Below are 27,937 nucleotides of genomic sequence, written 5' to 3' on the forward strand. Positions count from 1 at the left end.
TTAATCCAGGCTGCAGTTCTGTTAGCGGTAGGGTCGGACCACCACCTTGTTTAATATTGCCATTAGCACCGGTGTAGTTTATATGCAGTGCTAACGGTACTTAATTTAAAAATATTAAAGAAATGTTATCTTGCGGTACAGCGTGGTACTTCTGAAGTACGTTTTCTATGTTTATGACCTCAACATAATCAACAAGGAAACTGTTTTCAGAAACTACTGTGCGGTGCGGCACTGCAAGGTACTTTTCTTTTAAATTAAGCACACCCTTAGCACCAGCGTATGATCTACATGGGTGCTAAGAGGGAGGGAGGAGTGGGTAAGGAAAGGAGGAGTGGAGGAAGGAAGGGGGTGCTGGGCAGCAGAACTCGACTGCTCAGAACACAGGCTTTTACCAGAAAATATTGTATGCCATCCGAACTTCCTGATTGGCAAGCAACCCTTTCTATGGTGCAGTATTCTCAGAACCAGACAAACCCCACGAGCGGGCCACAGACTCCCCTGTATTGCTAAGAACTGGTATTCTGAGGGAGATCAGGAATAGAATAAACAAAATTAATATACTTACTTGTACATGTCATACATGGACCCATATTGCATCCAAACTGGAAATGGCATCCCTTTATTCGCCGTTAATCCCTGTCACACACATGTATGGCATTGACATAACAAAGGACAAATCTTTTATACAAACTATGAATAAGATAGCAATTGCCAAAGTAGAATTTTTTTTCAAGGGGTTAAGTTATAACATTAAACAAATCTAAAGAGATGGGTGGTTTATCAGTGTTAGAGGTCTTCCTTTATTTTAGGATATGAAATAAACGTTAAAGTATATTTCACACATTCCTTGATCAGCTGCAGGAAGCCATTTTGGCAAATGGGAAGGTCGATTCTGGATTGTATACGAAAATAATAGGCAAATTAACGGGCTATTCGGAGGTTGCTAAGAAAGTCTGGGAAAAGTCTCTACAGCAGAGTAATCTGACAAGGAATAGAAATACAGCAGTGCACAAACAAAATACATATCTTCTAATAGTCGTTTTAAATGTATTCACTTTAAATTCGTTGTTTTAAACGTATTCACTTTACTTTCCTGCACCAAATAGCCTGCTCACCTGCCCGGCTATATAAATATTATCCAGCGATCTCTAAGGCCTTTAGGGTGTGTAACAGGGACCCACATGACGTTTCCATTTAACCTGAGATTGCAAAGATATTGGCATATTTTGAACAGAGGTCTTTCGTGTTACAAGTATAATTCTTTAAGAAAACATTACAATATCCCCTGTAGTTGGCTTATTAGGCTATGCTTTCACCAGATGCCAGGAAGCTTGCTAGCTTATTATTTCTCTGTGCTCATCAATGTGTTGCGAAGACATGGGGACGAGGAACGTCACATCTGAACAATATTGGCTCCTAGACATTACATTCTGTTACGATATGGAAGGATCCTATCGACGCATGTATCAACGCATGACCACAGCTTTGGCCAGTACAACGGACATTTGGGCTCCCTATATGAACTACCTGGTAAGCAGAAACCCCTTTGAATGGACCTTGGATCGTACCAAAAGTAATGATTATATATCTGTTACTGGTCTATAGGATTGGAAAAACAATGCAAAAATCAAATTACTAAACATATGATTGTTAATATATTGCTATGGACAAACGGTATAGATAAGTGCCTGATAACTGTTGTCATGAATATGTGCATTGGAAATCAAACATATGTCTTCTCCTGTTATCAAAGTGTTGTTATTAAAATATTTAATAAAAAGAATGTAAAAGAACATTTTTAAAGAGCTATGTGTGGTTGTGTATGTATGGTAAAATATCAATGATTTACATGTAAATACATTTCAGTTCATGTACCGTTAAGGTAAGACCACTAAAAATGCAGCTGTACATATTGTAATTGTCCAATCCAAGAAACCGATTACAAAAACCTTTTGACATTACAGTAGAAAGTGATATACATTTCAGAAATTCTGCAGAGACATTGTTAAAACTCAGTTTCTCAGACGAAATGTGTTGCAGGCTTGCATCACATTCAAAAGTAACAGAGTAACTCCCGCCACCCTCCTGGCCACTGAGTCCCTCCTTTTTTGTCTGTAATGGCTACTGTAGAGACAGAAGAAACCCGCCAAGAAGCAGTCGGATTAGGAAAGTGATGAGGAAGAAAACGGGGTGACAGACGGTAGATAGGATGGTAAATGGGACATGGAGAGTGACAGGGATCACGCCCATTTAAACAATTTTCAAAGTATTGAAAAGGCGTTTGATGAAAAGTGAAAAACAACTTTAATTGAAATGGCGTCAGTTTCAAGCTAAAGTTATGACATTTGCTGTTTAGTGAAAATAGTGATACTTATTTAATTCTCTTCTAGAACGCATTTTTGCACATTCCACTGTCATGACATCAAATCTGATACTGCATGTGACATACCTGATTATTTCTAGAATAATATCACAGATTGTCGCATTTCAGACACAAACAGGGTCATTACGAGTGCAGTGGTAAGGGGTTAACGGTGCCGGTAAGGATGCCGGTGCCGTTAACCCCTTACCGCCGCATTACGAGGTCCCTTAGCGAGTCCCGCTAAGGACGGCTGGTTTTACCATTTTACCAGCCGCCCTTAGCGGGAGCCGCTAAGGGACCAGGGAGCTAATAACGGGCCCGTTATTAACGGGCCCGTTATTAGCTCCCTCCCCATTCCCATTGAGCCCTATGGGGGCTCGAATAGGAATGGGGATGGGTATTTTGAATGGGGACTTATCGGGTCCTCCAAGGTTGGAATGACCCGGTAAATCCCCATTCAAGGAACCCGGACACGAACACGAGTTTGGAGGCAGCCATGGCGCTAATAGCACCAGGGCTACCTCCAAACTCGTAATGACCCCCAAAGACTCAGTTGAGGGAAAACTAGTTGAAAATTGTGAAATGTTGATATGTTGCAATGTGCACAATTTCTGCTTCTTGTCATTGTGGTTTCTCAAACAACATAGAACCGAGGCCTGGGCTAGCCTCCCTTTCCTCTAGCGCTGCAATGACTGAGGTTTAGACAGGGCTAGCATTGCAGTGGCCTGCAACACTTTATTTAGCTCTCCGAAATGCACCACAAAATATTCTCTCTTACCCCGTCCTCCAGTTTCAAGGCTTTGTGCTCCTACATAGACCCCAATTTGTGCTTCATGGAGCACATCGACAAGAAAGCCCAGATAGCCTAATACCAACTAAGTCATCTCCGTAATCTCCCACATCAGCTGCTGTAATGTCCTCCACCCCGTTGTTTGTTTGTTTGTTTGTTTATTTGGTAATGAGCGCCAAACCCTTGGGTAGCCGGGCGCAACAGTGTACAAGAAATCTTAAGCTTATTACAGTATTTGGCATGAGTAAATAACACACTAAGGCAAAAGAATATATACAACAATATATACAAACACATGTACCAGTACAGGGCATATCTTAGAGGGTTCCAGGGCACTCTAGCAAGCTGTCTAAGCAGCCAGATATATAATCAGGTTTATAAATCAGGCTCATAAATCTAGGTATCATATATGGGCTAGGTAGGTAGGTTGTGATGCATGCTCAGCTGTCTCAAGTACGGGATAGTTCATGGAAGCAGATAGTTTGGTATGGGCAAGGTAGAAGTAGGCTGGGTGTCAGTCAAGGTATGTGTCATTGGCACGCAGCCATTTAAGTATCTTATGTCTGAATTTAGGGTACGGTTGTTCAGTCCTGATGTCGAGTGGTAACTTGCTCCAGCAGTGAGCCACTTTGACGGGAAAACTAGTTCCTCCCGCCGTCGAGCGTTTGAACCTAGGGGTCTCTAATTTAAAGGTGTGAGCAGATCTCGTGGGGCGCGTGGATGTTTTCCTCGTGATTTTTCCACTAGGCACGGCGGAGCTAGGTTGTTTAGACATTTAGAGGTGAGGGAAGCTGTTTTGAGTAGGATTCTGTCCGTTATCTTTAACCAGTTAACCTCTTTCCTGAATTTGGTGATGTGCTCTCTGTGAGGGATGTTAAGTGCTGCTCTCAAGGCATTGTTCTGCAGTCTTTGAATTTTGTCTGTAATGTATTTATTGGCTCCTGAGTACAGGGCATTGCAGTAGTCTAACCTAGACATGATAAGAGCATTGGCTAGAGTGATACAAATAGCACTGGAGAGGTACGGTCCGGATGCGCGGATGAGTTTGCAGGTGTAGGTGGTGGAAGAGGCAAGGGAGTTGACTTGCTTCTTGAGAGTAAGGGAGGAGTCCAGATAGAATCCAAGGGTTTTATCCAAAGACATCACTTTGATAGGGTTGTTATCAATGCTGAATGATGTGTAGTTTGGGCTCAGTTTTTGGATGTTAGCTTCAGAGCCTAAGATTAGTATCTCCGTTTTATCGTCATTCAGGCCGAGGCCATGGGAACCCATCCTTGTTCACCAAGGCTGAGTCTGCCTCGAAGTCGCCCGAAAGGGGTATGAGGATCTGGGTGTCGTCTGCATAGTTCGTGTAGGTGACACCCAGTCTGTCCAACTTGTCAAACAAAGGTTTGGTGAAGATGTTGTACATGAAGGGGGAGACACAAGATCCCTGTGGGACACCACAGGTTATTTTGATAGGGTCAGCAGAATCGGACGTGGAAAAGACTCGCATAGTGCGATTAGCTAAGAAGGATTGGACCCAGGCTATGGTATCTCCGGTGAAGTTGGCGGCAGATCTGAGGTGGTTGCATAAGACTGCATGGTCCACCAAGTCGAAAGCTGCCGACAAATCCAGTAGGAGGAGCAAGGCTGTTTTTCCATTATCCTTTAGTTCCTCAATTTGTGTCTTGAGGTCTAGCAGAGCTGTTTCCGTGCCATGGAGTGGACAGTTCATGTTGCAGCATACATGATCTCTAAAAGATAAAAACATGATCACAATACTCTAACCCCCAAGTCTGGCAAAATGACCTGCCAGAAGAAGAAAGTACATTGAGATGAAAGCACATGTAGCTACGACTGATCTAGTGCAATTATTTAAATATGTATATTTTACAAAGTTTATATAGCGCGTTTATCTAAAGCGTTGAACATAATGACAATTGGTACAAAAAGATGCAAAAGAAAAATGAAAACCAGGTAGCAACATATTTCACAGGGCACGATTTCAGGGTCAAAGATGATTAAGAAGACACAGCCTGATCCTTGATTTATGATACTAGGTATATTTGTTTCTGTACCTACTGGGCCACACAGCTCAAGACATATATATACGTCGTTTTCTCTTTCTCCAAAATCACCCTTTCCCAATTCTGAGAAAATCGGTAGACCTGTTTATTAGGTCCAAAACCACAAAGCCCAATAGGTATGATAACGTATTTGCCAGTTTCTCTTTCTAGTGAGTCACCTTGTCCTTGATTTACAGGTATACCTGTTTCTGTCCCTTCTGAGACACCCAGTCCAAAAGGTGAGATAATATGTATGCCTGTTTCTCCTAAGACACCTTGTCCTAGATATAAGGGCATTTGTATACCTGTTTCTCTAGCTCCAAAGCATCCCAGGCCAAGAGGCAGAGCAATATGTATGTCGGTTGCTCTATCTTGAGGAACACTTGTCTCCTAAATAAGCAAATGGGTGCCAGTATCTTTATCTGCAAAGTCATTCTGTGCTAGCGTTAAGATAATACATATACCTATTCGTCCATCTCGTTAGCCAGCCAGTCCTAAAGGCGAAAAGATAATCCCACTTCAACCAAGCAGACCTTTTGATTTTTGAGGGGGATGGTTCTGAATCTGTTTCATTCACTGAGCCATCCAACCCCCTAGGGGAATTGCTGTAATCACAGTGCCTAGTCCCTAGCCTTCCAGAGCTAGGGGGAAAAAGTACAAACCATAACCCACTCGATCTCCTGAGGTTACACTTCTTTACATTATCGTGACAAGTCATGATCGATTCATTAATAGAAGTAAAATGCTCTGTATCAATTGACTGGCACATTCTGTCCTGAAAGTAAAATGCCTTGTATTTCAGACCCAGCCCTGTGTAGCCACAGTTCTGGCAGTGGCGTGCTCGTTATGCCTTTTGTCTTACACTGTTATTCCAGACCCTTCCTAAATGCCCTTCGCTCTGATTAGAAATCCATATGGTACCTTGACATCCCTGCAATGCTGGTCATGCACTGAAAGCAATATCATAGCACAAAGTTCATCAGCAGAGTCTGCCTCTAATGGCTCTCCATTTCGACACACCAGACATGTCCCGGCTGTGAAGAAGGAGAATGTATTTACTGAGAGAGATCATTTTTCATGAGACTTAATAACGGTTGTTGAAGCCCCCGGAGGAGCGTTTCATAAATCGTACCAGCCAATTACCCACTACTCATTGACTAGAATGGAGATGAAAGAAGCAACCTCTTTCTCAGATACTTTGAAGGAAACATTCTTCAGGGCGCAGCCTTTTGGCGAGTGGGGTATAGTTTCAGATCAAAGGGTCTTGAGCTCTGAGCTATTTATATGGGCTGCATGCCTTTTTGATTACGGTTCAGTGATTCTGTTGTACACCTTAACAGATTGTCCAGACAAGAACATTTGAAACGCTTTGGCCATTCCATCTAGTCTTCTGGTGATATTGGGATTCATGTTGACTCTTCCCTGGTTTATGCATTGTGCCGACCATGTAGATGAAATCTGCAAGCCTTTCCCTAAGACCTCCTCTCCCTGCTTTCATACCAACAGCCAGGGTGCCACCTCAAGCCAAGTATGTTTAGTCTTTCCCATTTATATCAGAAACCATATCAATGCATGGTTATGCACTCCATAGTCAAGACACAGTCAAGCCCAAGCTAATAGCATCTCAAACCTCATTCAGGGAACACCACTGAAACACAAAGGGCAAAATGACAACATAATATATGGGAGTTTTTTCAGAACCACAAGTCAGCTCATCCAGCTCTTGATTTGCCTTGAATACGTCAATCAATAGCCAAGTAGGCCCAAGACATTCATGTATGAAACATGTTAGAATGGATTTCTAAACTATGTCCTGGTGGACCGATGTTTAGGGGGCCACCCTTGTTAGATGAACAGTGAACACTTATCGAAATATAGCCAGACCAATACAGGGTAGCTTGGAGAGCAGTCAAGACTAAATCTAAGGAGGAGTCTGAGTAATCAGGGGTCTCCAATGAGCACACACAGTGAAATACCAAGAATTACAATTAGATACTAGTAAACAAAAATACACTATTTAGTATAAGCACAATAACAACACAAATGAATCATGACATGCACTAGAAAAATAATATACAAGCAACACACTATATAAATATATATATATATATATATATATATATATATATATATATATATATATATATATATATAGGATACATTACTTACCGTAATCGTATTTCTGATGCTTGTATCTGCTTAGATTCACATGCTGTGCATAGGCCGACATCTAGTGGAAGCTGCGGAGTATTACAGTTTGTTTTTCGAAAGTCGAAAATGGGCGTCGACACAGGCGTGCCAGTAATACTATCCCTAGTGTGACGTCCACTGTACCCAAGATCCCTCACGCGTGTAGGATCCTCAGATTGTATTTTTTCTGACATGAGGAAGCATGAGGAGTAGCGTGAGTACAGATAATCCAAGCAGATAGACAGAAAGGTAAGACTACAAGCAATCATGCGCCTTCTCTCGGAGGGGAGGAAGGGTGGGTCGCATGTGAATCTAAGCAGATACAAGCATCAGAAATACGATTACGGTGAGTAATGTATCCCTTCTGAGGCTTGTGGAATCTGCTTAGATCACATGCTGTGCATAGATTAGCGAGCAGTACCAGAAGAAGGAGGTGGGATGTGAGAAGGGTCATGAGCAAACAGGTGTCTTAGAACCGCTTGTCCCACTTGTGTATCTGTCTTGGAATGAGTGTCAATGCAGTAATGCTGAGTAAAAGTGTGAATAGAGCTCCAAGTAGCCGCTTTGCAAATGGTGTCGAGGGGAACATTTGCAATGAAAGCCAGAGTGGCACCAATGCCTCTAGTAGAGTGGGCCCTTGGCGTAAAAGGCAGAGTCTTTTCAGAAAGAGAGTAACACAGCTGTATACAGTTGATAATCCACTTTGAGATAGCGCCCTTAGAGACGCGATCCCCCTCTCTGCCTGTAGCTACGGAGACAAACAGTTGATCTGTTTTCCTTAGCGGTCTGGTTTTATTTACATAGTATAGGACCGCCCTACGCACATCTAGGGTGTGTAGTTTCACCTCAGCCGAGCTTTGCGGGTTTTGGAAGAAAGCCGGAAGCTCGATGGACTGGTTTACATGGAACTTGGATATGAATTTAGGTGAGAACCTAGGGTGTGTGCGTAAAACCAGTTTGTCCTTGTGGATAGTAAAGAAAGGATCCTGCACTGACAGAGCCTGAATTTCACTGACCCTTCTTATGGAGGTAATGGCTACTAAGAAGGCCGTTTTATAAGTCAGGTGTTTGAGACTACTTTTATGCATGGGTTCGAATGGGGGTCCCATGAGCTTAGCTAGCACCACGTTGAGGTCCCATCCTGGCGGTGGGTTCGAAATAGGAGGGTGGAGTCTCTTTACTCCTTCCATGAAGGCTTTAACCACTGGTACTTTCCACCACGAGACCTTGTTATGGGATGTGGTGTAAGCCGAGAGGGCTGCCAGGTGTACTTTCAGCGAGTTAAAAACCAACCCTGCATCCAGCAGGTGGAGCATGTATGTCACAACGTTGGAAGGAGTGCAATCAACCGGGTTGATTTGTTTATTCTGGCACCAGATAACGAATCTTTTCCACTTATCAAAGTAACAGTGCCTTGTATTTGGTTTCCTGGACTCCTTTAGAATGTCCATACACCTCTGTGGTAATTTGAGATGTCCAAACTCTATGACTTCAGGAGCCATGCTGCTAGGTTCATAGAGTTGGGTTCCTGATGCACTGTTTGACCCTGTTGCTGGGACAGTAGGTTGTACCAGGCTGGGAGTCTGATGGGCTCGCACACCGCCATCCTGCGTAGGTGTGGAAACCATGGTTGTCTCGCCCACATGGGAGCAACTAGGATGAGCGTCATCGATTCCTTGTTCATCTTGTACACCACCTTCCTGATGAGAGGAGTTGGTGGAAAAGCGTACGCAAACATCCCTGACCAGTTCATCCACAGGGCATTCCCTTGGGAGTCCGGCTGGGGGAACCTGGATGCAAATCCTGGGCATTGTTTGTTTTCGCTTGTGGCGAATAGGTCTATAGTGGGGAAACCCCATTGAGAGAAGAGATCTCCTACTACGTCTCTGTGAAGGACCCATTCGTGTTCTTCTGGGAGGGAGTCTCTGCTTAGAGCATCCGCTAGGGAATTGAGCTCCCCTGGAACATGTTGCGATGACAGGAAGATGTTCCGTCTGAGTGCCCATATCCATATTTTCTGGGCCAGCTTGGACAGATTTGGCGAACGAGTCCCCCCTTGCTTGTTCAGATAGAACATGGCTGTCATGCTGTCCGTCCTGATCTGCACCGACAAGTTCAGTAGATGGGGCTCGAACGCCTTTAGCGCTCGGAATACTGCCAGAAGCTCTAGCAGATTGATGTGGTTCTTGGCTACTGAGTGAGACCAGAGACCCTGAGCTGTGTGGTGGAGAAGGTGAGCTCCCCACCCAGTTAGGCATGCATCTGTAGTCACCACGGCTTGTACTTCGGGATCGTAAAAGGGTTTCCCCTTTGCGAGATTCTCTCTTGTCCACCAGTGTAGGCTCTGTACGAGTGTAGGCGAAACGACCACTAGATCGTCCCACTGACCACTTGCCTGAGACCACTGTTTCGCCAACCATTCCTGCATGGGACGCATGCGCAGACGCGCGTGGGGGACCAGGTAAATGCATGACGCCATCATGCCCAGTAACCGCATAGCTTTGCGTACTGTTATCCGTTGACCTGACTGATAAGGCGGAATTTGCAGAAGTATATTGCGAATTCTCTCTTCCGAAGGGAAGGTCAATCCTTTCTGAGTATCTAGGATAGCTCCTAGAAACTGTTTTGAGGTGTTTGGCACCAGACTTGACTTTTTCTCGTTGATAGAGAAGCCTAATTCGTGGAGGAGGTCGATAGTCCTCTGAATGTTTGACCTGCAAATTCCTGGGGTTTCCCCCGTTATGAGCCAGTCGTCCAGATAAGGGTACACCGGGATTGCCTCCCTGCGTAGGTGTGCAGCCGCCACCGCCAGTACCTTGGTGAATACCCTTGGTGCTGAAGCTATCCCGAAGGGCAGTACCTTGAATTGGTAGTGGCGACTGTCCACTTTGAAGCGCAAGTACTTTTTGTGCGCTGGGAGCATGGAAATATGAAAATAAGCATCTTTCATATCCAAGGTTGCCATGTAATCCCCCTTTTTTAGGAGGGGGATTACCTCTTGTAGCGTGGTCATATGGAATTTTTGGGGCTTGACATACTTGTTGGCAGGCCGTAGGTCCAATACTGGGCGCATTGTCAAATCTTTTTTTGGCACAAGGAAGTAAGTTGAATAGATACCCTTGTTTACCTGGTGTCCTGGGACGAGTTCTATCGCGTCCTTTTCTAGCAGAATGGCGATCTCCTCGAGAAGGATCCTTTGATGCTCTAGGGAGTGCACTCTTTGTCGTGGAGGATGGTTCCGAGGACGCTGCAGTAGTTCTATACAATATCCTGCGGATACTGTTGACAGCACCCATCTGTCTGAGGTGATCCCTTCCCAAGCTTGGGTGAAGGTGGAAATGCGTCCCCCTACCGGGGTTGCGTGACAAGGGACCCTGAACTGAGCGTCACTGTTTTGGTGGAGGCGTGCTACCTCCCTTGTTCGGGCTGCCTCTGCCTCTTCCACGACCTCTCTTGTTACCCCTGCCGTAACTCTGGGTAGACTGCTGGTTGTTATTCCATTGTGTACCCTGTCCCTGGGCATAGTTGCCTCTTTGTGAATTTTGGCCGCGTGGGCGACGAAAATTACTGTTCCCCCTCTGGTTAGGGGGTTTGTTGGTAAGCTGGCCAAGGGATTTGAGAGTCTCATATTCATCTTTGGCATTTTTAAGTGCGTCTTCGACCGCTTTCCCAAACAATAGGTCGGGTTCCACTGGCTTGTCTATTAAAGAAGCCTGGGTTTCTGTCTTGAATCCCGACTGCCGTAACCACGCATGTCTCTTGATAACAGTACCTTCTGCTATCAATCTCCCTGCGTTGTCAGCGGCGTCGAAAGTTGCTTTTAAAATGCAACCAGACACAGCTCTCCCCTCTGCCGAGATCCGAGCCAGCTGGCCCTTTAACGGTTCTGGAGCAGAGGCAATGAGCGCCGCGACTTCTTCCCATTGATGGCAATTGTAACTAGCCAACAGGGTGGTGGAGTTCGCAATCCTTGCTTGGTAGGCGGACGTTGAGGCTACCTTCCTGCCAAACCCGTAAAGTTTTTTGCTCTCCTTGTCGGGAGGAGCTTCTGATGAAGATAAGGGCGTGCCAGCCCTTTTTCTAGTGTTGGTAACCACTAGGGAATCTGGTTTAAGATGTCCCCTTATATACAGAGGGTCAGACTGGGCTGCCCGGAAAATTTTCTCAATTCTGGGGTTGACAGCTCTGGTGAGGTTAGGATTCACCAGGGAAGGATTTATTCTTCGTTGGATGGATTTGAGGATAGGGATGGTCTGTGCGACCGGTCTTCTCTCTCCTACAAACTCCTCCGCGAAGTCCCTTTCCTCCTGTACACCGTGGGTGTCGATGTGGAAGTGTTCCGCTGCTCGAGCGAGAACCTCGTTAAGGAGGGGCTGGTTATCAACTGGAGAGTCGGTAATTGGGGCTTCGCTTTGTACTGGGGAATCTACTCTGTAAATTTCCTGCTCATCTTCTCCCTCCTCCAGGTCCTCATCCTCTGCATAGTAATCTGTCCCGGTTTGTTCTTCCATAATTTCAAACTCCTGGTCCTCTTCAGGGAAAACTTGTCCCTGGTAACTGGGGAGTGGAGTAGAATATGGAGTGGAGTAAGGCTGAACCTCGAGGGGTTCAGGTCTTTCGAACCGGGGCTTTTTACTTAGCGGGATAGGATCGGAGGAGCCTGAGGGTGTGGTCCCTTGAGGGTTATATGAAAGAAAGTGGTCTGGGTTCTTATCATAAAAATCAGCCAAGGAAGACATCCTAGACATAACCCTGTCTATGTCTTCACTGGACCATTCCCTGGAACAGGGTATTACTTTAGTAGGTGATGATTTATGGGATTTTTGAAGGGTAGACTTGTGTTTGCTTGTCTGCCTAGGGTGAGAGGATGGCTTTACAGGGGTGGAAGGCTGTGCTTTCCGCTGTTTCCCCCCCTCCCCGTGCGTGGAAAAATGTTTTCCCTGTCCCTTGGAGGCCCCAGAGACTTTCGACGCCTGGCGCCGAGGGTCTGGAGAGGTATCTGTGTGCTTCGGGCGTGGGGCCTCACTGGTGTTAACCGCGGTCTCGGTATCTTGGAGCGCGGCTTGGGGGTGGAAGTCGTCTTCGTCTCCCGACGATCGAACTTCCGTTAATGTGTGTAGCGAGGCACTCTTGGCAAGAGTGGATGATTGCCTTGCGTCGTGAGGTGATCTCGATCGAGAGCGCCCAGAGGACACCGAGTCGGACCGTTCTTTTTGTGCCTCCTTCCGGGAAGTCGACGTCGTCGAAGTCCGGTTGGTCTTAGTGTGCTTAGTGTGTGTTAGGTGTGTAGCGCTTGCGTCGCCGGGGGTCTTCCCCATAGCCGCCCTGCCGGACGACCTTCCGAGGTCGGGGACCTGCGCTCGCCGGCTGTCTCTCGACGCCGTAATGCCCTCGCCGTCCGAAAGTACGGCGTCGCTGCCATCGCTGAAGGCGCCCTCCGCTGCCATGGCCCCCTGCCTGGCGTGGTGGGCCCAACGCTTTGTCGAACGGTCCTTAAGTGTCTTAGGTTTAAACCTACTACACGCTCTGCAGTTCGCTTCGGGGTGATCCCTCGGCAAGCAGAGATTGCACGTGGCGTGCCTGTCGACCCAAGGGTATTTGCGATTGCACTTGGGGCAGAATTGAAAAGGGGTACCCTCCATACGCACCTTAAGGCAGCGGGCTGCTAAGTGTAGGAATATATAAATGTAACTATATATCAAGAGTGAAGAGTATGTACCACCCCCCACTCTCCCTACTTGTAAGGGCCGAGGCCAGCGGCCTACTAGGCCCGGGCCGAGGCCAGCGGCCTTCCGAGGCCCAGATCCGTCGTGCAGCAGTCGACGGTCGATGACTTCTCCAGCCGTCGTCGAGGTTGAGGGTTGACGTTGGGGTGGGGAAGGGAATGAATAAGAATTATAATTATAATAACAGCAAAAGTAAGGCTAAGGCCAGGGAACTCCGCAAGATGCTTCCGACCAGTATGGCGGAAAAAAACAATCTGAGGATCCTACACGCGTGAGGGATCTTGGGTACAGTGGACGTCACACTAGGGATAGTATTACTGGCACGCCTGTGTCGACGCCCATTTTCGACTTTCGAAAAACAAACTGTAATACTCCGCAGCTTCCACTAGATGTCGGCCTATGCACAGCATGTGATCTAAGCAGATTCCACAAGCCTCAGAAATATATATATATATATATCACTCACTGGAGTCAGTGCGAGAAAGGGTAAATAACTTTTAAACTTTTATAGCACCTACAGTCTTCAGAGATGGCAACCCTAACTTTATAAGTCCAGCCCTAAGATGAATTGAGCATTGTGCTCAATATAGAATGTGTGCGTAAAAGTGCATGTTGTGCGTGAAGGGGTGCAACGGGTTCCAAGAGTCTGCAGGATCTGCTGCATGAACAAAGCTGTTCCCGACTTTCAGATGGCCTTAGGGAGCATACACTACCCAAGCCAACAGGAAGCCAAAAATAACTTTCAATGTATAAATGCATTTGAAGGAACAAAGGGCCACCGGTAAGTGACTTCACTACTCACCGCCCTTAGCTCGGTCTTGGTCCAGACTTGGCAGGTCTAGAGGTGGTCACCAGAGGTACAATTTCCCACCCTCCGTTTGGCGTCCAGATGCACAGATGCTGCAGGTGCAGGTACAGGTTTGTTATGGGACAGGAGCTGCTACTCCTGATTCTGATGAAGAACGAAGAAAATACTGATGAAGCAGGTCTCAGGACACTGGAAGGAATGCGTGAAAATTGCCTTCAGTGACCATCACTGTCGCATAGTGCCGCAGGGAAACCCAACTCTTGCGGTACAATGCAGCATTTTAACTCGCAGCCCAAAGGTGCTGGGATGACGGAATTCGTCAGAAGGGTGCTTTGATGGATAAGCTGGGATTCCTCAAAATCTCGGGTCAAAATTCAAAATGGCGACGCCCCTGCACGAAAACCTATGTATGAGCTGGACAGCCCACTGGATAGCTCAGGAACACTTCCAAACAGGTTAACTTGCAGGGTTACCAGGAGACTTCGAGAGTGATTGGTCCCACCACTCCAAGTGTCCGAACCAACTTCAGAGGCCTTCTGAGATCAGGTGCAAAGCAGGGCTCCTGGGGACAACCATGGGATCTGGGTGCCAGACTTCTTCAAGTGCATCTCAGGATCGTCCTTTGTTCTGCTAGGATCCTCAGGATACGTGGTTCCTTCTTCAGATATGCTGGAAAGGCTGCAGGACCCCTCCTCTTATCCACAGTCAGGTGAGTGTTGGTACCAAGCCCACTAATGGCAAGATCTGTTCATGCATGCAGACCAGCAGTGGTCCAATCAGGGACCACTGGGGTCCTCATGCTCACATGCACACCAAACACATTGGCACCAGTAGTGTGGGTGCCTACACACGTGACCTGCATGGGCCCGCGGAAGAAGCTGCTTTGGCCCGCAACTGCATACCCAATAAAGGAAATACCGGTCCTGGAAGGTCAGGGAAAAGGCAAACAACGGCAATGTTAGACATTAGCCAGAGTCAGGAGCCAGACGGGCAAAAGCAGTAATGCTCAGCAAAAAGTTATACCAATAAAAGAAAAAGCTACTGTGCCACTAGTTTTTTTTTTCAAAGGCACATTGTACAATCACCAAAAATTCCTTAGAGGGTGTCTAGGACCATAAAACACAAAGGCCCCATTGCGCGGTACTGGAAGCTACTTTGAGCAATGATCAAATGTTACCAACAAGTGGCAACAAAGTCACAAGACTAAGAGAAACAGGATGTGTCAATTTCCCCAGAATCTGTATAAAAAAAAAAAAAAATCAAAGAAAAAAAAAAGTATGGTAGATTGTTTTAATTTCGGCTGCACGAAAATTTCATTCAGCCGAACATTTAGAACAAATCTACCATACGGTACCATTGTAGCAAACAAGTGGAGCGGGGACGCGGTGGTGGGCCCCGCTCCCTTGTTCGTTACAACTGCAACATGGATTGTGGGGGTGTCCTCCGCTTTCTGAATAATAAAGTTTAAAGGTTAAAAAAAAAAGAGGACCCTGAGACGCCGGTTCTCATCCATGAAAGTGAAGGGAACTGGAGTCTCATGGAGAAAGGGAGTTGGCGGCACAATGCAAGTGTGCTGCCAAAAGGTGAGTAAGGGAGTGGGGGAGCGGGTTCACAGAAATGTCCGCAGGAGAAAAAAAGCAAAAGTTTTGGTTTAGTTCAAATAACTTTTGTTTTTTTCTCCCTCGGACATTTCACTTTCGATTATTTCATGGACAACTAGTTTCACCATAACATTGAGTGAAAGCCCAGTGGAGTGCGGGTGAAGGCTGTGCTTCACTGTAAAAAGTCAGGTTAGGATACCATGGCGAGAAAGTTGCTTCTAGACAAATCTTTTCTAACAAACCAAACTTCAGATCATCAGAAACAAAAACGTAAGTATGGTGTGTGGTATATATATATATATATATATATATATATATATATATATATACACACACACATATACATATACAAACACACAATTATATATACAGATGAAAAATATGCATACACCACTTTCGTCAACAAGGCAAAGTGCCCCTCAACCTAGTCCTAGAAGCATGTACTACGATCTTTCGCTCGGATGTTGGAATAATTGAAAAGCCTCTAAAGTCTTTTATGTGAGATCAGAGTCTAACAGGATGGCAAAGTCAAGTCAGGAGGAATTGACAACATTTCTGAACTCAAAATAAAGTGGTAAGCGAAACTAAAAGGATAGGTCCAGAGTACAGCAAACAGCAGGGGCCAGTCTTTGAACCACACGTTAAGGACAGAGGGTAAAGTCAGAATTAAAAATGATACCCGAGTCTTCATTTAGCATTGACAGTGTGTGCAACCTATTCAACAGTGCGAATTAAAGAGGGCTCACATCCCTTGAGTATCCAAAAAAAATTCCTGGAAGAAAGGAGTGATGGAAAATAAGTAGTCGCAAGCAACCAATAGGAAAGCGTATTTAACTCATAGGTCCCAATTGGCCTTAACTGAAGCTTGTCATTTGTCCCAAGAAATGTAGAAACATCACCCATCATACACTAGGGACCTGGGGAAGGCTTGAAGTGTTTTCAACAGCTTCAAACCTTTAACAAACCGGGAAAAATCCCTGATAGGGTGGTCATTAACCCTATTGATGGCCTCATTACACCAGATTAAAAGCATCCACAAATTTGACAAACTTGAAAGCTGATGGAAGTGCAAGGCTAAAAGTGAAAGGAGCTGGTGGCGTGCATACCAAGATGCAAATGAAGACTAGTTGAGATGCAAGATCTTTCTTGTCGTGTGTGTGTAGAAAAGTCATACCACACTCAAGCATGAACTCCTGCGATGTTTCACTTAAAGATGCAGGCAAAATACAGACACCTTCAGAGTGATCAAATAAAGATGAGAGGGCAGCATTTCAAAACGGATTAGGGAGGTATGTTCTTTCAACTTGGTTCTACACCCAAAAGGTATGACAGGGAGGTATACATGACAACAAATGGAGCCTTTCTTAGAACAGGCAAGCAGGTGCATGGTCACGTTTATGTTCTGCCAAATTTTAAAATCGTGTTGATCAAAATAAGGCACTTTCACCACAGATAGAAATACACAGAGCAAACGGTTGTCCCCTCTCCTCTTACCTTTTCCCGCACCCTCCCACACACACACAGCAGGAAAGATTACCGTGGGTATGGTGTGCTTCTGACCACGTGGAAATGGTGAACATGTTAAAATGAGACCGAGCCGTCAATGTTTTTAGTTCAAACATGTATGACACAGTTTGTGATTTCCAGTAACAAGCATAACACTAGTGATAAAGGAAATATTGGCAGGTAAAAGGGTCCTCTGGGCAAGGTCGGAAAAAAAGGGATACTAGAAACCCTGGTCCTTCAAGGTGATTAGCCTTGGGGGTGAAGGAGAAAGAAAACAAGGATGGAATATACATGAAGAAAGTGGAGTAACAGAAAAAAAGAGAGCATGAAGAAAACAGGAAAGAATAGAAAGTCAGCATTAGCCAGAGAAACTACAAACAGAGAGAGAGAGAGAGTTAAAGGTAAAGAAGTGGTCTTGTGTAGAGGACTTCTGCAATTTGTTGTGGGTATTGAGAGAGCATGGGCGAGAGGGTGAGAGAAACAAAAGAGAAAACAGGAGTAATGAGGGAGGCACCCCATGAAAAGCAAGGAAAAAGGGAGAAAGGGATACATTTATAAAAGGGGAGCCTGGACTAAATAAAAAAAATATTCATCAACAAAATACAATAAATAGATAAAATGGAGTGGAGTAGTAAAAAAGTAAAAGCAAAACGTTGGAGCAGTAAGGGGACTTCAAAAGAATGGAAAAGGGTAAGGCAGAGATAGAAAAAGAGGAGAGAAATACCAAAATTGAGAGGGGGAAATAAATAAATGGGCGAAGGGGAAAAAGAGAAAGGACAGCAAAGAAACAAGGGAGACCATAAGAACATTTCAGAGAAAGAGCAAACGAGAAAGCAAAATGCAGTGGCAGATGGGGAGCAGGTACAAGTGGATCTTGGTCGCCTGACCTAAGCCCCGCCCACATGGTGCCTTCCTGGTTGCCGTTCTTTTTCCCCACTTAGCAAGCCCCACCCACCTGGTGCCTTCCTGGTTGGCACTCTTTTTTCCGAATTAAGGAGTCCTCCAGCCTCTTTTCCTTTGCAGCTGGGGAGCAGGTGCAAGTGGATCTTGGTCACTTGGCCTATGCCCCGCCCACCTGGTGGCTTCCTGGTTGCCTCTCTTTTTCCCCACTTAGCAAGCCGAGCCCACCTGGTGCCTTCCTGGTTGCTGCTCTTCGTCCCTACTTAAGGAGCCCACCAGCTTCTTTTCCTTTGCAGATGGGGAGCAGGTGAAAGTGGATCTTGGTCACCTGGCCTAAGCACCACCCACCTTCTTAGCCCTGCCTCTTCCTTCCTGCTCTTAACTGTTAGATCAAGGGCATCTCTCGGCCAGGCGCCCGAAGCGGAGGGCAGATGAAGAAGAGGGCAATTCCTGTTTGGACCAGGAGGACCGAGGACCCGACCCCTGCTCAGACAGCAGGTAAGCATGCACCAACATGTGTTTACTCCCTCTGTACCCACAGGCCATCCCCACCCCATTGGCTCCCCCGTGATGTTCGCTTGTGCCACCCCCCTTCTCGCACACAGGTGTTGCCTATTTTGCTTGATTCTTCTACCCTGCTCGCCCTTCCCCCCTCCAGCCTACTTCTGCAGGAGTCTGTCCTGATACATTCTGGTTTACCATCACCATCTTGTGGTCAATGCTGGTTTTGTTTTTGATGGATTTCATTGATTCACGGTGCGTCACCCTTTCTCATGGTGGCCCTGAATCATGCTGTTCCCATCGTCATCTTGTATCCATGCTTGCAACATTATGTGTTACTACTGACTTCTGCAATTGTATTCGGTCTCCCCTCTTGCTTCTCCACTCTTTTTGACTGCTTACACTCTGTTCTCTCCTCCTCTCCCTTTCTCCCTTTTCCTATCTCCTTCCTTCCTCCCCTTACTTTCTTCTATGCACTTACTCTATCAGAATTGTCCCTGGACCTAGTATGATAGCAACCTCGTCTGTCTCCTCTCTCCTCCCCTTACTTGTTTTGGTCCTCCCTCCACCCCCTTCCAGCACTACCTGAAATGTCATCAGGACTAGTAAGATAGTCGCTTGTTTTGTTCCTCCCCTCTCTTTCTGCACCCCTCTCCCTCACCTTTTGTTTTCTCCGGCTCTACCAGAAATGTCATCAGGCCTAGTACGGTAGTCGACTGTCTGTTTCCATTTCCTTCCCACTCTCCCCCTTCCTTCTCTATGTCTTAGCTCTTGCTAGTCGTCAGGCCGAGTACGATAGTTAATTTCACATCCTTACTGTTCATAGCCTGTAAGAATGTCATTGTATTTTCACTTGTTCCCTCCCTTGCTTTGAAGTGCTTTGAAACACATTCTGTATAGGCGCTATATAAATAAACTATCATATCATCATATCATATCAATGAAATCAAGAAGAATAAGGGAGACAAAGAAGCAACGACCGAGGGCTGGGAAAGGGACTTGGAAGGAAAATGCTGGAGAGAAAGTGAGAAATGGAAAACCAGCTATAAAAAGATACACATGGGAAAACAGAGGCAAACAGGAGTAGAGCAAAGGTATGAGAAATGAAGTGAGAGACCCATGCAGGGGGAAATGCAGTGAGAAGGAAGAAAGTGAACAATAAAGTGCAAAGGGAATTCAGCGAATAGGGAGAGAGAAAGTCGGTGATAGAGGGTGCAAGAAACTGGAAAGAGGTATGAAAGTAGTATTTAGGAGTACCAAAGGAGGTGAAGGAATCAAGAAAAAGAGAGGAGAGTAAGGGTTATGGGTCAAAGCATCGACAGTAAAAGGATCGAATGGTCAAAGGGTCGACACCAAAGGACCGAAAACCAAAGGATCAGATTTTTATTTTTTTTACATTTTTTTTTTTGGGGGATCCCCGCAACCCCTGTTTTTTTGCTAAAAAACATTTTTTTTACCTATACGAAAACCAAAAAATATATATATAATTTACAATAAAATTCGATCCTTTGGTTTTCGGTCCTTTGGAGTCAATCCTTTGACCATTCGACCCTTTTTTTTCGATCCTTTGACCAGACACCGAGAGTAAGCGGTGAAGGCGGAACATATAGAAAGGATAAAGCAGAGAGAGGAAGAGAGAAAAAGAGGGAGCAGCAAATGCAAAAGGCCGACAAATCGAGAAAACAAAAGACAGATATGAAACAGAGAAATCAAATTAGAGGTAAAAGATGCAGAGTACGAAGAACATGAAACAAACATTAGAGCATTGCAAGGCCCATACTGAATGGGCCTTTCACTGTGGACTTGAAAAGGTTCAACAAAGGCACAGTGCAGGAGTGGCATCTCCCGCAGTATGGTAGCAACTTTTTAGCATGGAAAGTGTCACCTACCCAGTGAGGACGACCACAAAGTCCATCACGTTCCACCCGTTACGTAGATAAGAGCCTTTGTGGAAGACAAACCCCAAGGCGATGATCTTTATGCCAGCCTCGAAGCAGAATATTCCAATAAAGTAAGGCTCTGTATCATCCTGCAGGAGAGAGCGAAGAGAGCACTTTAGAATACCACATAAACACTACATCACGACAGTGCCACAATGCCACACCACCACACGGTAACAGGAAAACGTGGCCTCAACGTGCTACACCATTATACCAACATTCCCCCATACCACATTCCCCAGGTGCGCTCATCTGTGTATCGGAAACTATACACAGCATAAGTGCAAAGGAATGCCACATTAAAAATACATACCACTATACAGATACCCATAAAATAAGGGCAGGAATGAGATTGTTGCAAACCCCATCCTAGCATAACAGCTAGATAGTTGAGAAGGATAGACAACAAGCCCTTGAATGATAACACTGCTGGAAGCCTGTATGTTCATATGTGAGAGTTGTATTGCATTCACTTGCACATTTTTCAGAGGAGGTGTGGTTCTGCACATGCTACAATGTATGATCACTGTTCCTCAGGAGATATTCTCCCTCCAGCAGTCAAGACTGTTCAGGGATACATGAGTTTACTGGGGACAAGTGGAGTGCTGCTACAGAGGAAATCGGGACAGTGGAGCGTGGAGCGTAAAGGAAGGCAGGGGCCCACTATGGAGACCTGTGAGTGTGCGGCTTGGGATGACATAAGGGGCCATTTTGTAGGAAGTCTAAAATACGCACTGGGGAAATCAACATGTGCGCATACGTGTACTGCAGTCCTCCGTGCCATTTTTGTGCTTTGTACTAACAAGTGCAATAAAAGCGTGTAAAACCTAGAGGATCTGAGTTAACACTCAGTGAAGGGAGGCTAGCTCTGTGGCAAGCACGGGTCTTGGAAGCAAGACCACGTTGAGCAACACAGGTTCGAATCCTGGATCCACGCTTGAAACCGATCCCAGGATTAAACGCGTTATAAATAACCTGCGCTTGCACGATCCGAATGTACATTCCTCCCTCCCCCTTTGCCTTGTTGCGCCTTGAGTCACGTGTCTAGGCGCATAATAAATGACCAATTAAATAAATAAAAACACATGTTATGCTCTTTGTAGTGCAGAGAATTGTAAATGCCTACTAGCATGCATACATGGGAGGAAACATTTACAATTCTATGGGTTCTTTTGCCCCAAACACTCCAGTCTGCATGACTGGATGGTTTTCCGTCAGTATGTCATGTTCATGCTGGTAAAAAAAACATTGGATTCTTTTGTGGAGCGGAAGCTTTTAGCACAAAGCAAATGGTATCCCATAGGAATCCATTGTAAATGTTGTCTGTGCAGACAGGTGCTGCTTACACTTTGGCCCTCATTCCGAGGTTGGTGCTAGTCATGGCGCTATTAGTGCCATGACTAGCACCAATACTGGTACCGCCACCGACTTGGTGGTATGGGGGCTTACCAGTCTATTCCGACCTTTGCCGGACCGGTAAGTCCTCATTTGAAAAACCATTCTCCATTCCCATTTGAGGTCCTATAGGGCTCAATGGGAAGGCGTCAATAATGGTACCGCAAGTTGCGGTACCGTTATTGACCCCGGTATCCCTTTGCGGGTCCTGTCCATAACGCCTGGTTTTACCAGGCGTTAAGGGAGGGACCCGCAAAGGGACCTTGGAATAGGGCGCAAAGGGATTACCGGCAGCGGTGTTATTACCGGTGCCCGGTATACCTTTGCACCCAGGTCGTAATGACCCCCTTTATGTATTAGGAAGGAAGTGCAAAAAAGCCAGTTAATGTGAAGTTGCCCAGTTTAACAGGTTTTTTCCACTTCTTATTGCATATGATGAAAACTGTACAGTGGGGCCAAAAAGCCAGGAAGCACAGATGTGGGCGGTTCCCTCCATGCAATGGGCACATCGAGAAAAATAAACCCCATAGTGTTTGGCCCAGGGACGTGCAGGTCTAAATCTAGTAATGCCTGTTCGCTACAATTCTTTGAGGACTGTTCTTCTGGCATGGGGATGATCAGCACTGAGAGGAAGAACTGCCCTTCTACTAGTGTTAAAATCTTTGTTCATGATAGGTTATGTCTTAACCAGAGGTATTTCTGGCTGGGTGTCCTACGCATTTTAAAACTCTCAAAGGTACATGATAAGATATGAACCGTGAAGCACCTGACCGGCTTCCTGTGCAGTCACACAGACACTCAATATGGGCTGTGAATTAAAGCCAATCCCTTGTTGGGGGTTTACATATAATGACCCACTGACTGTCTCTTATCCTTTATCTAAGTGGGAGCAAGGGACAGCCAGTGTGTCTTAGAATTCATAGGCAAGAACTCTTACAAAATATGTGCTACACTAAATCTCTCTCCAATTGATCACAATAACAAAATCACTAAATACATTCAGCGAATTAGACGAGCAACCAGAACAAGCTTCCCTCAAACAGCTAGCCCCACATGTCCAGCGGCACTGCAAGATCCTCTTCACATGAAGAACAGGTATTACAGGGCCATGTGGCTCCAGTGCATGCTTCAACCACCACACTTTAAAACTGTGCAGAACATGTGTAACCAAAAGAGGCTATCTATGTTAATTCGTTCAGAGATCAAGTTTTAAAGAAACAAAACAAGTACTCAATCTTTTAACAAATTAAGGGACACAAATTAAAAGATTAACTCTAGGAATATTGTTATAATATTAATTTTATATATTTAATAAGACCATATTCCAATTGATCCCATACAACTCTCGGCTATACCCATCTATTATTATATATTTTCCAGAACTGACATGTACCCATGTTATCAGAAAACATTCTTTCCCCACTAGGTTCCGCCCTCATTTCTGTCTGTGGCACCTTTTCCCTCTTTCCTATACTCGCAGTTTTCCCCTGTTCCTTTTCCTTGCATAGACTAAGGTTTGGATACCCTTTGCAGGGGCACAATACGCCAACCTATGAACAACCCTAGGCGCATGAAAAACCATTAAACCTAATATAACATTTGTTGGTCATTCTGAAAACCAGACAATATTTTGCTCTTATGGGGGACAAGCTCATCCGTAATTAAAAGTCCCAGAGGGGACCCACATTTGTGTTTCTACATGGCGTGCAGTGTCACTGCCACACAACCATGGGGAGAGCGCATTGTGCACAGAGTGATATGGCCTGGAATGTTCTGCCAAATCAGCCCTCTGTTGGGCTGAGTGCCCTTTGGCACTGAATCAGTTTCAGACGAGCGATTCCTGGAAGAGAAAGAAGCGTGCGGGCATTCCACATGGGCAGCTTGATGGTCCTACACGTGCCCCAGGATGGCGTGAATGAATGCAGTCCTGCTGTGGTACACTCCCTAGGAGTAAGAAGCTGCCCTGACACTACAGAGGAATACAAAGCAAGCCTTGGAAGGTGGGCCTGGGGTGGGAGAGTACTGTCTTGCGGAAAATGGATTTCTGCTTGCCTTCATTTTCTAATCTAATTGGCAGCGTTGGGATGGCAGGACTGCAGTCGTACGGCTGGGAGTGCCGAGAGACTCAACGCTGCTCTGGAGAGCGGCCTGTTACTGGCCTCTTTGCAGCTGCTTGAACTGTCTGTGGTCGGGAGCTAGAACAAAACCCACCCATTAGTCGAGGGAAAAAGGGAAGCTGTAATCATGCTGGGCAGCCGTGTGCGAGCAGCTACAGCATGGCCATCTTTCGGAGAGGGAGGCGTTGACAAGAGAGCGCGTGATCAGCATGGGTGTGTCCTTTAATATGTAGTGGTTAAATCCAGCACGCCAAAAGAGATGAACCCGCTACTTTAGGGTGGCAAGAGCAGGACAGCCTATAGGTGTGCCACGAGACTTGGGGGCAAGAATCCGCCTGCACAGGCATGTCCTCTCGGATGTCAGGCCCCAGATGGGGGAAGTGATCTAAGAGAGCAATCCCAACCCGGATTCCCAGGGGCTACAGGCATCAACTTGTTATCTTCAAGTTTCATATCTACAGATTTGCTCATATTTAATTTGTAAACTCTGCCACTTATAACACTGCAGCTAACACGTGCATTCCCTTCCATCTACCACACGGCCCCGCCTCGCCCCCCAGCACACACCCACCCATCCAAGTCATGAAAATTGACTTCCTCACTGCTATTATACACCAGTTGGCCTTTGGCTGCCTCATACTAAGCTCAGGTAAAAATAAAATGTTCCTTTACAAACTCCTTTACCACTAACATCATCATTCGCTTTCCCTTAGCCAGGAACTTTGGGGTTCACATCAAAAGCCTCACGCCTATGTCTTCCTTTATCACATAATCATCCTACTCACTCAAACTTCCTCAATATCTGCATAATCAGGCTCAAACTAATTCCTCTCACTCAAGTCTCTGGTTAACAGACTAGTCCTGTGCAAAGCAGACTGACGTACTAGTCTCTTTATTGGTCTAACACGCTAACCCAGACCTGTGCCTATCCTTCTGATGTGATGCACTGGAAGGGCACCATCGGCAAGGCCTTTCTTCCAACTGAGATGGCTCTGAGAGGGCCTCAGACCAAAGCTCGATCTTTGGATGACCTAGAAGGAAACCTGGCTCAGGTCTCTCTCTGTGTCTGCCATAGGCACCAGAATATCGTCTTTTATTCTAAGTTCAGTTTGATAGGGATCTCAATAAAAATCTCTCCATTTGAGTGGCACATTTTCAATAGCTATAATATTACCTTAACTACAGATTACAGACAAGGATATTCGACACGCATTTTGAATAGAAGTCCATGCCAGGGTCCTGACGTATCCTTTGGATAGAATTCCTTATCAATGGTGTCTGTATCTTTTATTCACCATTAAACAGGAATCACAAATCAAATATCTCTCTGGGACGCCAACCATCTCTGTGGAATAGGTATGTATTCATATTTTATATTACTTATGCACATGGACAGTTTCAAACCAGAGCTCTCACCACCCACACATCCATGTCCAGGATAGGTCATTAGGCCAAGCCATGATCCCTCCCTTCTTGCTAGTCACTCGGATTTGTCTCACAAGCAATGTATCGATGTAGATTGTTGTGTCCGTAAAAGGGGATATATGCATGTACATCTTTGAGTACACGAGAAATAGGGAATTTATGACAAGGCACTATTTCAGCAGGGCTCTACCAGGATTTTTCATCTGACTTGGTCCTTTGGAGTTAAATCTAAGGCCTAGTCTTGTCTTTTATGGCTCAGAATTACCTATACGCCCTATCACAGGGCCACCATTAATTAGCTAGGTGTGTAGCTTGTGGGTCCAATACAATCCACATACCCTGCTAATGGTGGTCCTGCGACAGGGGATGCAGATGACTCCCTCTCCTTTTCATGGCTTTCGCCAGTTGACTGGACCTCAGACTGTGGTATGATGTACTTCTCTTTCTGTCTCTTGTAGTTACAGGGTTTGATGGGCATCTCTTGGATCAGAGGTCAGGTAGTGATGCCTCTGCTGAACAAAAGGCAGTGGACATTTCCATACGCCAGGCATAGGAAAATACTGACTGGTCACTCTAAGGGTGAATGTGCCATAAATTCACACCTTTACATTACTGACAACAATTACATCCCTGGTGATATGTTTTAAAACACAGTTTTAATTTCCTGTGTCTCCCCTGCAGCCCACCACTTAGCCCACCCATCCTCTCTTCGTCTATATAGATTCCTCTTCCTTTGATGTTGCTGCTGGATCACATTCCTTTGCACATTCGCTAGCAATGTCCAAAAATTATCATTATCGGACCACAGCACAGCTCTCACTGAGCAGTTGCTCTACACCTCAATTGAGCGACAGCTTGTGTCCTCCCTATTGTTGTTTTAACATTTAAACTGAATAACAACAGACATCTGCTGTTTGACAACTATGGCAAAATACAGTCCTCAACAAAAAGTTGCAGATGGGCTACAAACGTTGGCTTTTTTTTCTCGTAAATTCCATAAGGACACACACAGCTTCTGTGATATGGTTATTTATCTCCCAATTTGTACACTTTGGTGGCATACCCTCCCTCACCTTTAGATACATTTGTTGGAATAATTAAACGTATCCGATTGATGAAAAGTGGACTTCATCTAAAAGGTAAGGTCTTAAACTGACCTCTCTTAAGAAGAGGATGGTTAAGAGGTTCGAGAAGTATAGTGGGTAGTAAGTAATAACCACTCTGAAGCTGTCCAAATCAGTCTGGCAATATCACCTAAGTTTAGCAGGAGAGACCAATGAATTTCAAATTTCCCATGCCCAAACTGGATGCTATAGCAATGTATGTGATACTCTGTAATACCTGTGCGAGTAGTGTTAACACTTTAGGCATTTGAGCTGAAAATGCAGATGAATTATGCAATTAGCTAACATTGGGTTATCTGTAGAAATTTCAATGAATTGCTTGCAACAATCCACGGAATCCGCATTAAAATCAATTAAATTATAAATCAGTCAGAATGGAAGGAGAACGTTTCTTAACTGTAACTCCTGTTCTCCAGCATTGGTATCTTTCATAGATTCACATGCTAAGAATATTCCGTGTCAGGCTGGGAATCCTCGGTTACCTTTGGATTCTCCTTGCTAGAAGCAAGAAGAACCTAAGATTTGTAACCTAAAATCCTTTTTATGGGTGGTTTTGGTCCCCATCAATGGCACCTCGAGTACCCAGAGACACGTCCCCCCTCCACCTATTCCCTTAAGATTCTGATCCCTTGGTCATAGGCGCCCAGAGGGCATACATGGTTTTACCTGACGGGACGGAAGAAGAGTGCATGTGAATTTATTAAAGATACCAATTCTGGAGAACCTGAGTTACAGGTAAGAAACATTCTCCTTCTCCAGCATCAGATCTTTCATAGATTCACATGCTATGAATAGATTATGTAGCAGTACACAGTAGATGGAGGTGTATAAAGGTAAAAAAACACTACATTACCAGTCAGTAAACCCATAGGAGCGTTCCTTATTGGAACAAGCATTGCAGGACTGCTCTCCCTGCTTGCACATCCTTGGCATGCTGCTATTCCAGGTAGTAGTGCCTCGTGAAAGTATGTGGCACTGACCAGTTAGCCACCTGGCAGATGTCTTTGATTGGGACCCCCTGACCACCATGCCGCCGAGGCCGCTGTTGCCTCTTATGGAGTGTGCATGTGGGGGCACCTGGAGCGTCTTCCCTGCTGATTTGTGAAAGAATGCGATGGTAGAGGATATCCACCTCGCTATGCTTTGCTTCGAGAGTGCATTGCTTTTATTCGTAAACCATATGCTAGAAAAAGCTGTGTCGAGCTACGGAAGGGTCAAGTCCGATATATGTAGTATTTCAATGTTCGCTTGATGTCAAGCGAAGGCAACGCTACTTCTGCTGGGATGTTGGCTTGTTGAAGAAGACTGGCAAGGCGATTGTCTGTTTTTTGTGACAGACTATGCAGACTTTGGTAATAAATCATGGGTTTGTCATTAGGAATACTCTGTCTTTTTGAAAACGCAGATAGGGCTGGTTAACTGCGAGGGCCTGCAGTTCGGATACCCCCCTGGACGATGTTAGTGCCACCAGAAAAGTTACCTCCCCCTACAGATATTTCAGCGA

General features: G+C 45.4%; 1 protein-coding gene across 5 annotated transcripts in view; it reads right to left on the minus strand.

Moving 5' to 3' along the window:
* CACNA1B (calcium voltage-gated channel subunit alpha1 B) overlaps positions 1-27,937 on the minus strand; it is a 2,298,664-nt gene that overhangs the window by 2,136,442 nt on the left and 134,285 nt on the right. For all 5 annotated transcript variants that reach the window (XM_069609698.1, XM_069609696.1, XM_069609700.1 and 2 more), the window contains exon 3: positions 20,322-20,461. In XM_069609698.1, the coding sequence (XP_069465799.1) occupies positions 20,322-20,461 (140 nt within the window). The remainder of the gene's footprint in view (positions 1-20,321; positions 20,462-27,937) is intronic.

Source organism: Ambystoma mexicanum, chromosome 8 (genome assembly GCF_040938575.1).
Source record: "Ambystoma mexicanum isolate Mex_15411 chromosome 8, UKY_AmexF1_1, whole genome shotgun sequence".
NCBI lineage: Eukaryota > Metazoa > Chordata > Amphibia > Caudata > Ambystomatidae > Ambystoma > Ambystoma mexicanum.